We start from the raw sequence: 11,504 nt of genomic DNA, 5'->3' as shown, positions 1-11,504 counted from the left end.
CAAAGGTGGGTCATATAGCATAACGGGGACCCCCATGGGTAAAATGAGGAAGGGGTCACTTCTCAGAGGAGTGTCCCCCCAAGGGTTATTGTGAGGATTAAATAGGACAATGGACCTCAGCCCCCAGCACCTAATAGGCATGCACGTCAAGGGAGGGTCTTAGGTCAGATCCCCTAGAAGCTGAGCTCTCAGGAGAAGAGGAGTGAGGAAAAGAAAGGGGGGCTCACAGAAAGCTGGAGTTCCAACCTGACTCACGGGGAGCGCTGGGGCCATTGCCCTACAGAGTCAGTGTCACATTGAGGCAAGGAGACTTGTCTATTGTACCCTCATCAGTCAGTCCCTAGGACTGGTGGGGGCTGGAGTGAGGGAAGAGGAGGCTTCCATTTGACTGAGGGCAACTCTCAAGAGAAGCAGGCCGCTGTGCTATTAGCAGCAACATCCCGGCAGGTGGCAGGCAGGTGCGCTAGCCAGGAAAGGGGATCCACGCGGGGTGCCAACAGCATCCATTACAGGGAGTCTCACGCAAATATACATGGGCACTAGATGACTCTTGCCTTTACTTCTCCCTTTTGTGTGTTTAAGAGTAACAGTAAATTATATTTTGAATATGTGTTTTTTCCAAAATGTATGATTATTCATACACTGTATGTTACTACATATAGTACATACAAATATACCTATTATTATAAAGATTGAACATGCAAAAATGTACATGTAATAAGTTCCACAGGGGATCCTTAAGGACTACACGTGATTTTTGCCTTACATGTTGATTTTAGAACTTAATGGCCCCGCCCCTATTAAATTTGACTCCGCTGTCAGTGGTTGAGCTCCCCCTGCTACCAGTCCGCCTCTTCCACAGGGTCACAGGACTCTGGTCCTGTTGGGGCACCTCCTGGCTCCAGCAACTTCCCATCCCACTTGAAACACACCCAAGCCCTTGACTCAGCTCCTCAGCTGACCTGGCCCTCGCCTACCTCTCTGATCGCTGACGCTTGGCTCACCAGCGTCCAGCCTCAGGGCCTTTGTTCAGTTCCTCAAATGCACCAGCTGTTTCCCACCTGAGCCTTTCCATGTGCTGCTTCTTTGCCCAGAACATCTTTCCTCTGTTCTTTGCAGAGTTGGCTCCTCCTCTTTATCAGGTTCAACCTAATGTCCCCCGTCCAAGAGGCAGGCCCTGACCCCTCTTCCTAAAGTAGAATCACCCTGCTTGTCCTCTCCTAGTCCTTGACAGTCTGTAATCATTTTGTTTTATCACTTGGTTCTTGTCTCTCCTGTCACTAAATTGTAAGCTCTATGAGGCCAGGAAGTACCTGGCACACAGTAGGAACTCAGTATTTGTTGAATGAAGGAATGAATGAGTGTGTGGCCGTGCCCCAGCGGTTTACCTCAAATCCATCCTGTCCATTTCCACTGGCAAGAGAGAGAGAAAGTACCAACAGGAGGATCACCATTCCCCTGCTCAGAGCCCTTCTATGGCCCTTCCCTGCACACAGAGCTGCTGACAATCCCTTGCTTAAGCAGGCAAACACAGGACAGAAGTTAAAAGACCCAGGTTCAAGTCTCACCCTTGGCACTTGCTAGCTGTGCAACAGTAGCCAAACTGATTCCCCTCTCTCTGTCTCAGTTCCTTTCTATGTGAAACACCTCCTGCCTTTTCTCTTTCTTGGGTTGTTGTGAGAAGACATAGAAACCTCTGCACAGGTGACTCTCAGTATTATGAGTGCTGACTTTCAAGGGCCTTCATCATTCAGGTCTGATCTCTCCCTGTCCAGATACAAATGACCATTATTCTGGCCCCTCCCAGCCACCTGGTACTTCCTGAACTTCACTGTGTACATTCACGCTTTGGTGTTTCCATTCAAAAGCTGTGCTCTTTGTCAAGAAAGTCCGTTTCCCTGCCTTCTCCATCTGTCCAGATCCAGCCCATACGAGAAGGCTCACGCCTCCGTGACATCTTCCCCCACCTCACAGATCACTGCATCTTTGATGTTTGCTTTACAGCTGGGACCGTCTCCCTCCTGCACTCCAAGTTCCTTTCCCTGGTCCAAACTGCTAATCCCCAAATCACACTGCACTATTTTGTACAGACCAGGCCCTGTACTGGGCAATGGGGCTTCAAAGTGGAGGGAGACCCCCATCTCTACTGTAGAGGAGCACCACCAAGTGGGATCAGAAGGACCAAACAGCCCTTGATAACTGATTTGCAGGCTAAGAGAGCATAGACGTCAGGTTCACTTGCACTAAAGTCAGATACACCTGACTCTGAATCTCAGGATGCCTGGTACAGAACCCTAACTACAATGGCTTAACTAAATAGCGCCTTTTTTTTTCAAATAGTAAGAAGACCAAAGTAGGGCTTTCAGGACTGCTACAGAGACTCCATAGTACATGGAGGGCCCAGGCTCCTCCTAGACTCCACTCTGCCATCCTTAGCATATGCCATCATGTTTCTTCTTTGTACCAGTCTTCTCATCTATAAAATGGGAATAACTACCTTCTGTATAGGGTTGTTGTAAAAATTAAGTGAGCTGATATACGTAAAGAGCTTAGAACAGAATCTGGCACACGTTAAGTGCTCTATAAATGTTAGTTGTTGTGGTGGTTGTCATTGTTGTTATATCCTCATGCTGAAAAAATGGCTGCTGCCCCTCTAGGCATCACATCCTCATCCCTGGCAGGAAAGGATGAAAGGCAAAGCACAAAAAATGAGCGCTGGCTGAATCCATCTGTTTTTTCTTTTCCAATGGAGATAAAATTCATATCACACAAAATTAACCATTTAAAAGTGAACAGTTCAGTGGCATTTAATATACTCACCATGTAGTAGACCACCAACTACCTAGTTCCAAGGAAACCTTGTACCCATTGAGCAGTTGCTGCCTAGCCTCTGGCGACCACCAATCTTCATTTTGTCTCTGTGGCTTTACCTCGTCTGCATAATTCCATCTTTTTTTTTTTTTTTTTTTTTTTTTTGCGGTACGCGGGCCTCTCACCGCTGTGGCCTCTCCCACTGCGGAGCACAGGCTCCGGACGCGCAGGCTCAGCGGCCATGGCTCACGGGTCCAGCCGCTCCGCGGCATGTGGGACCCTCCCGGACCGGGGCACGAACCCGTGTCCCCTGCATCGGCAGGCAGACTCCCAACCACTGTGCCACCAGGGAAGTCCTCCATCTATTTTTAAAGAGCTTTCCAGGAGGCCCCACCCAGCCTCTTCTGCTTATAACTCATTGGCCGGGAATGTGTCTGATTTTTGACTGGGCACATTGCTGCTCTCATCAAAATCAGCACTCTGTCATTTCATATTCTAATACTTACTGAGCACCTACAATCATATTTTATTGATCCTCAGACCAATGAATTCTTTTTGCACCTTAATTTTTCCAATATAAGAATCGTCTTATAATGATAACACAGTCGGCCTTCTATATCCGCTAGTTCCACATCTGCGGGTTCTGCATGTTTGGATTCAACGAACAACAGACTGAAAATAATTTTCTTTTAATTAATTAATTATTTTTTATTTTAATTTATTATTTTTTATTTATTTATTTTTGGCTGTGTTGGGTCTTCGTTTCTGTGCGAGGGCTTTCTCTAGTTGCCGTGAACGGGGGCCACTCTTCATCGCGGTGCGCGGGCCTCTCACTGTCGCGGCCTCTCTTGTTGCCGAGCACAGGCTCCAGACGCGCAGGCTCAGTAGTTGTGGAGCACGGGCCTAGCTGTTCCGCAGCATGTGGGATCTTCCCAGACCAAGGCTCGAACCCGTGTCCCCTGCATTGGCAGGCAGACTCTCAACCACTGCGCCACCAGGGAAGCCCGAAAATACTTTTTTAAAAGATTCCAGAAAGTTCCAAAAAGCAAAACTTGAATTTGCCACATGCTGGCAAATATTGACATTGTATTTACAATGATTTACATTGTATTAGGTATTGTAAGCAATCTCTGATGATTTAAAGTATATGGGAGGATGTGCGTAGCTTATACACAAATACTAAACCATTTTATATAAGGTCTTGAGCATCTGCAGATTTTGGTATTCACGGGGGTCCTGGAACCAATCCCCACGTGGATATGAACGGATGACTGTATCACATTTTTTAATGAAATATAATGTCAGGCACTCTTCTAGGTGCTGGGGATAAATCGATAAATGAGACAGACAAAATCCCTGCCTGTGTAGAGCTGGCATTCTAGTGGTGAGGGGATAAACAATTAAATGTAATAAATAAGAGTATTATTTAATGTGTTAGAAGATGATAACTGCTTAGAAAAAATTACAACTAGAGCAAAATCAGGCCCATTTGGTAGATGGACAAGGAACTGGTTGAGGTAATAATGTATTAGTTATCTATTGCCATGTAACAAATTACCCCAGAATTTAGGAGCTTAAAGCCACAGACATGCATTACCTCAGTTTTTGTGGGTCAGGAATCCACAGCTGGCTTATCTAGGTTGCAAACAAGATGTCAGCTGAGGCTGTGGACATCCAAAAGCTGACTGGGGCTGGGGGGGTCCACTTCTGAGATAAATCACACATATGGCTGTTGGCAAAAGGCCTTAGTTCCTCACTAGCTGTTGGCAGGAAACCTCAGTTCCTTGCCATGTGGGCCTCTCCACTAGGGCTGCTTGAGTGTCTTCATGGCTTGTCAGCTAACTTTCCCAGAACAAATGATTCAAGAGTGAGAGCAAGGAGAAGCCCACAATATCTTCTATGACCTAGTCTTGAAAATGACACTGTCACTTCTGCTATATATTCTATTTGTCAGAAGTGAGTCACTATGTCCATCGCACATTTAAGGAGAGGGGAATTTGAGGCGGTCTCTTAAATAATTTGTGGAAATTTTTGGAAACCACTACAATTAAATGGAGTAGTCAAGAGAAAGGTAATATTTGAGCAAAGACTCAAAGGAGGTGAGGGAATTAGACACGCTGATACGGGGTGAGGGAGCAGATAGTTCTGCCAGAGGGGAGACCTGGAGCTGTCGCGGCAGGAGCTTACCTGGCATGCTGGTAAAGAAGAAAGAGAGAGTGACACTAGGAGGAAACTAGTGGCACTGCCACACTTCTTTCCTCCATTACTAGCTGTGTGACCTTGGGCAAGTCACTTCTCTGTGAAATGGGAACGATAGTAACTACTCACAGGTTGATTATGAGGTTTAAATAAAATGCTACATGTAGGGACTTCCCTGGCAGTGCAGTCGATAAGACTCCACACTCCCAATACAGGGCGCCTGGCTTCCATCCCTGGTTTGGGAACTAGATCCTGCACGCATGACGCAACTAAGAAGCCCTGGAGCCGCAACAAAGGAGCCCATCTGCCACAACTAAGACCCGGCACAACCAAATAAATAAATAAATATATTTTGAAAAATACTACACGTAAGGCATCCAGCTCATGTCTGGTACACAGTAAACACTCAGTAAATATTAGCTACTACTATTCTTGTTATGACCTCGTGCAGTAGCCTCTTTCTCGTCACCTGATCATCTAGTACAGTGCTGCAAGTCACCCTCTAGGGGCTCTTGGCGGACGTGGCCCTTAGGGTATCTGTAGAAATATCTCCCCTGTTCTACAGTCTTGAGGAAAAGCTGCAGAAGAGATGAACTTTGCCTGCCAGTCAAAGCCTGGAGCTCAGGTCTCAGAGCAGCCTCCGGGGTTAAATGCCAAGTCTGCCAAGCTGCTCGGCGGGGTTGAGGACCCTGCTCAGCCAGGGACTGGGGAGCCAGCTCAGAGGTTCTAGAGCGAGGTCTTCCCTAGGTACCACTCCTGAGCCCTCCAGTCTCAGGCAATCTTTGCCTCGGGTGCTAGAAATGGGGCTGTCCGCAAGAGTAAAACCCAAAAGTTCTTGCCAACCAGAACCTGGGGTCTTTGAAACAAGTTGAAGCCACTTGGGGTGGATCTTTCTATAACTCCTCAAGAAGAAGGACTGGACACAAGGAAGAAGAGGAAAGAATTGCATTCTCACTTGGTGACACAAGATGGTCCCTAGGAGCTACTAGTTCCTTCTACTGGTGACCAGTGACCAGTGCCCAAGTGGGTCAAGGATTAATGTGGCCCTGTCAACTCATGCCAGGTAGACTCAAGGGCTTTTCCCCCTGCTCCACACCATGGGCTCATGAAGACATGGCTTGGGGTAAAAGCAGCTTGGATCAGTGGGGACTGCCCTGCTCCAGGACTACAAATGTCCCTTCCAGCCCCTGTTCCACCACACACACCTTGTGACCTTGGCCAACTTCCTGCGTTATTTTCTGTGCTTCAGTTTTCTTCTTTGTTAAAAAAGATAATAATTTTCACTCTGCCTAATCTATTCATTCAATGAATTATTAAGTCCCTCCTATGCGCCAAGCACCATTCTAATGCCTTAGAAATACGGTGCAGAAAAAGAGATGCAAGGCCTCTGCTCTCAGGGAGAGGGAGAGAGTCTTTGAAATAATGCCAAGTGGTGGTAGGTGCTGAAAAGAAGAGCAGAACAGGGTGAGGAAACAGAGTGGGATAGAGGTGGTCAGGGAAGGTCCCTCTGAGGGGGGACATTTAGAAGGAGATCAGAACCAAGGGAAGGAGTGAATCATGTGGATGTCTGAGGGAACAGCATCCTAGGCAGAGGGAACAGCATGAGACCCGAGAGATGACTGTGCCTGGGCGGTCCAAGCAGAGCAAGGAAGCAATTCATGGAAATGCTAGAAAGAAACCAGGTTCAACCAGTGCAGCGCTTTCACAGCGTAAATTAGATCACGTCGTTCCCCTGCCAAAGTCCCTACAGGGCCTAACGGGGCCCTTTCAAGGCCTCACGTGGTCTTCTTCCCTCGGACCTCTTTGACATCCCCCACCCCAAGCTTCCTCTGCTCCAGCCACCCTCCCTCCTGGCTGTGGCTCACACCTGCCTCCAGGATTTACCCTAACTCACGGGTTCAGAATCACCTGCAGGGTAGATTAAAATGCAGGTGACTGGGCCCCAGCCATTTCTGATTCAGGTCTGGGGTAGGGCCCCAGATGTGCATTTCTAACAAGGTCCCTGGTGATGCTGATGCCTCAGTCCCTGGTACTACAGCTTTAGCAGTACACTCCAGTTGTCCCCTCTGCTGGGACCAGTTTGCCCCAGACACCGCGTGGCTACTGCCCTCTCCTCCTCCAAGTCTTTGCTCAAACCTTGTGGTCTCAGTGAGGCCCACCCTGACCATTCTGTGCAGTACTGCACACTGCCCCCCTGTACCCCCAATCTCCTCCCTAATCTGTTTTTCCTTTTTTCCATAGTGTCTACCACTTTCTAACATGTGAATAACTATTTTACTTAGTTTGATGTTAACTATATGTCCCCAGGTACCCAAGAGTGGTTCTAACCCAGACCCCATGAACCCCTGAGGACCCCCTGGATCCTCCAGGGATCAGCTAACTGCCAAATTTCTATGCAATAGTTTGTGACCACGATGTCTGTAGTGCTAACCTAAAACAATAAAACAGCCAGTCATTTTACCAGCAAAACAGGTTTATTCAGGAGCAGCAAAGAATTGTAACTTCGGACATACAACTATGGTGAACCTCACACAAGTCCAGGTAAAGCAATGGAGAGGAAACTCTTTTATAGAGGAGGAGGAAAGTTGGAAGTGTTGTTATAAACAAAAAATCCATTGGAGGAAACTAGGAGTTTGAAGTATAGCGACTTTTCACTGGCTGACTTGTGACAGTCTCTCATTGGCTGAGCTGTTACCAGGCGAGGAGAAAAATCTTTCTTCCTCTACTGGAAAGTAGCGTCACTTCCTGCTGGAGATGCAAGGTAGGTCTCTTCCTGTTAGGATCTGTATTGATGCCCCACTGGCACCTTTGTAAGAGCTCCCGCTTCTGGGCTCCCAACTCCATTTCAGTGAGGTTTCCTTCTATTAATTTTCCGTCAGTAGCTTTCATTAGATTCTCAAAGACTTACTTGATCCCCAAAGCTTGAAAACCTCTTGTAGATCAATATCTGGCATAGAATACATGCTCAGTAATACTTGTTGACTAAATTAAAGACCTTTTAAAACATTATTCACACACACACACACCACATTTTTTTGAAAAAGGAAAACTGTTCAGTGGCACATTGGCTCCCAAATGTTGGTGTCCTTAGACAACTATGTCAGAATGCCAGGGGTGCTTTGTAAAAATACAAATTTATGATTCAAAATACTCTCAGAGAGTCTGAGTCAGGGGTTTGGGTGGGGCCAGAAATTCAGTATTTTTCAAAGCCTCCTGCTTCCCTCCCACCTCCACCCCTCCGGGTGAGTCTGAGGTGCAGCCAGGTTTAGGAATTTCTGTGTGAAATCTTTACTGGAGAGGGACTCAGGAGACTCAGTTCCCATGTGCAGCTTTTACACTTTGCAAAAAATGTCATCACACCCGTGGTCACTTGTGACCTTCTCACAAGCTCTCAGGTGACACGGCAGGGACTACAATCTCCCTTTCACTGAGTAGAAAGCTGAGGCCCTGGGGAACCAAGTGACATCCCCTCGTGACACCCAACGGTCATACTGCCTGTGGGTGGTAGAGATACAATTAGAACTTGGGCCCCTGGACTCTCACTCTAGGGTTCTCCCCTCTGCACAAACTGGATAAACCCAGGTTCCAGGAAATCCCAAGGACACTACCAGGGGAGGAGAGCCAGAGAAGGGAGGGGCAGAGTGGCAAACACGTGGAGGGTACAGTTCAGGAAGTTGTCTTTTGGCCACCAGGAAAGACTCCAGCTGCTCTAAGGACACAGGCATTCACATGCTAACTCTGCTTGTGTATGACCCCAAGACACTCACTTTCCCCTTTATGTGCCTCAGTCTCCTTATCTGCAAAATGGGGCTGATAATCCATGCCCTGCCTCCAGGAAGATGCTTGTAGAATATATAGCACTCTAACACCCAAGTTATAACTATTCTTATCAAGGGAAGGTGCAACATCCCCCACTCGGAAGATCTCTAGGGACAGAAGTAAACCCAGCCTTTCATTCATTTGAGGTACATTTTTGAGCACCTACCGTGCACCAGGCATTGTGCTGGACACTGTGCACGCATCACCTCATTTAACCCTCACCACAAGCCAGTGGGATTGGTGCTGTCGTTGTCCCGTTTTGCAGATGAAAAAACTGAAGCTCAGGGGAATGAGTTGCAATTCATTCCATCATCTGTTCATTCATCCAACTTTTACTGAAAACCTGCTCTGGGCCAGGCTCTGGGCTACGTGCTGAGGACATGAAGATGAACAAGTCCTTCAGGAAACAAGCCCATAAATTACTTTAATAACAACTCAGTACATGCTTCCACAGACAAGGGAGTGGGAGCCGGAGGAGGAGCAACTGGCTCTCCTAGGATTACGGGGACGGGCAGCTGATCTTCCGCGGACCCTGCACCACCAAGGTGCCTGTGCCCTGTGTAGAGGTAGCAATCAAAAGGCCTGGGTTCGAGTCTCGCTTCTGTCAAGGCTTTACTGTGTATTCCCAGGAAACCCCTTCTGCCGCTGAGCCTTGCCAGTTTTCTTAATCTGGAAAATTAAGAGGTTAAGAGGTTGGGCTTGTGATCCTGCAGTTCTGGGGGCCTAAACCTCTGGCCCCCCTACTCCACCTCCTGGTCCGTGCAGGCTTGGCCCCAGTCAGCCCCAAGACTAAGCGTAGGGCAGCCAAGACCAGACCATTTGAAAAGCGCCAAACACCCCGCTCCCAGACAGAACTCAAAGCCGGAGGCGCGGCCTGAGGCCCAAAGGGCGGAGCTCTGACAGGGGCGGGGTTGAGGCCTCCTGGAGGTGCGGCGCGGCCCTCCCAGGAGGGTCTCATCAGCCAATGAGCGCCCAGGACCGGGGCAGCCCCGCCTCTGAATATAAGAGGGCGCCGAGTCCGGGGGCACGACGCGGAGGTCTAGCAGCCCGACTGTGTAGGTGTGCAGGGTCGTTTCAGCCCTGAGCTGGGGTGCACAAGAGCTCTGAGTTCGGTGTGTCCTGGGCTGCTCAGGAGCACGAGTCGGGTTCGGTTTTCCTTTGCCCGGCTGAAGTGCGGAGAAGGCAAGGGGCTCGGATCCCTCGCTGCAGAGAAACGGCTGGCCGGGACCCGGGGACGCCCACCCTGACCATCGGCCCGCCGCCGCCGCCGCTGCCGGCAGTCGGCCCGCCGTCATGGCAGACCACCTGATGCTCGCCGAGGGCTACAGCCTGGTGCCGAGGCCGCCGCCTGCCGCGCCCGCCCATGGCCCTCACGCGCTTCGGACGCTGCAGCCCTACTCGGGCCCGGGCCTGGACAGTGGGTTGCGGCCGCGGGGGGCTCCGCTTGGCCCGCCGCCGCCTCCACCGGGGGCCCTGGCGTACGGGCCTTCGGGCCGCCGCCTGCCTTCCAGCCCTTTCCGGCCGTGCCACCGCCGGCCGCTGGCAGCGCGCACCTGCAGGCCCGTGGCGACGCTGTACCCGGGCCGCGCCACCGCGCCCCCGGGCGCCTCGGAAGGACCTCCGGGCCCGCAGCCGGTGCCAGGCGCCCCGGCCCCGCCACTGCCGCCGCCCGCGCACGCCCTGGGGGGCATGGACGCCGAACTCATCGACGAGGAGGCGCTGACGTCGCTGGAGCTGGAGCTCGGGCTGCACCGCGTGCGCGATCTGCCCGAGCTCTTCCTGGGCCAGAGCGAGTTCGACTGCTTCTCGGACTTGGGGTCGGCGCAGCCCGCCGGCTCGGTGAGCTGCTGAGCGAGGCCGGGCGCCTGCCTGCGTGCCCGAGAGAAGGAGGCGGGCCTTCCCGCCGGACTCCGCACCCAGCGCCTGGACCCCGCACGCACCCTCCGTGAGGGTGGAGGCAAAAGTTAGTGCACCAGAGCCGACGCCGGGCTGGGACGCCTGGCCTCACTCCAGGCCCTGCCTCCTGCAGAATGACAGTTTGGGTTCATCTCTGCCCGGAGCCTCAGCGGTTAAAGTGAAGGGGACTGGACGCCCCCTTCCGGACTCCCAGTTCTTAGATTCTGTGTCCTCTCCTCTCGGACCCTCCCCCGCCCCAACCCCCAATCTGAGCCATCCCAGGCCCCTGCCTGATTCCCCCTTTCCCTTGTGCAAACCACTGTGGTAACTGGGTGCCTGGAGCCCGCCCACCTGCCAGGCCCCCACCCCGCTGCCTGGGCCCTGAGGTCGCTGGGCCTCCCGCCCTGGGGAGGGGCAGAATGTACAGCCCTCACCCCTGCGGAGTGGAGCAATACCCCATCTGACCTCCAGCACCACAATAAAACTGGGTCACTTCCAGTCTGGTGTTTTCGTTCCTTATAACTCCAGCTATATTTGGCTTCTAGAGTCCTGAGGCTGTTGGAGGCCCTGGGTGGGATGGAGGACACAGCCCCTGACAGTGGTCAGGAGAGGAAACTGACAGTTTCTTTCGAAAATATCTGTGAGTTGTGCAATTGTTATGTCATAATCTGGAAGGCAGAGGCTGCCGCCACTGCGTGGCAAGGTAACCCAAAGGCACCAAAGACGGACTTCCCGGCTCCTGGGAGGGGTGGGGGGAGCTTGGGGGTGCTGCCCTCACT

The 11,504-nt window shown here is 51.0% G+C and overlaps 1 protein-coding gene across 1 annotated transcript; it reads left to right on the top strand.

The window, feature by feature from the left end:
- Window positions 1-9,864: 9,864 nt before the first annotated feature.
- Window positions 9,865-11,220, top strand: CITED4 (Cbp/p300 interacting transactivator with Glu/Asp rich carboxy-terminal domain 4). The gene is given in 3 exon segments (XM_032639483.1): window positions 9,865-10,312; window positions 10,315-10,388; window positions 10,390-11,220. Coding segments are annotated over 3 exon segments (555 nt in total). The 5' UTR covers window positions 9,865-10,122; the 3' UTR covers window positions 10,681-11,220.
- The last annotated feature ends 284 nt before the right edge of the window (window positions 11,221-11,504 follow it).

Source organism: Phocoena sinus, chromosome 1 (genome assembly GCF_008692025.1).
Source record: "Phocoena sinus isolate mPhoSin1 chromosome 1, mPhoSin1.pri, whole genome shotgun sequence".
Lineage (NCBI taxonomy): Eukaryota > Metazoa > Chordata > Mammalia > Artiodactyla > Phocoenidae > Phocoena > Phocoena sinus.
Note: the sequence above shows the minus strand (reverse complement) of the source record. Positions and strands in the feature narration are given on the sequence as shown.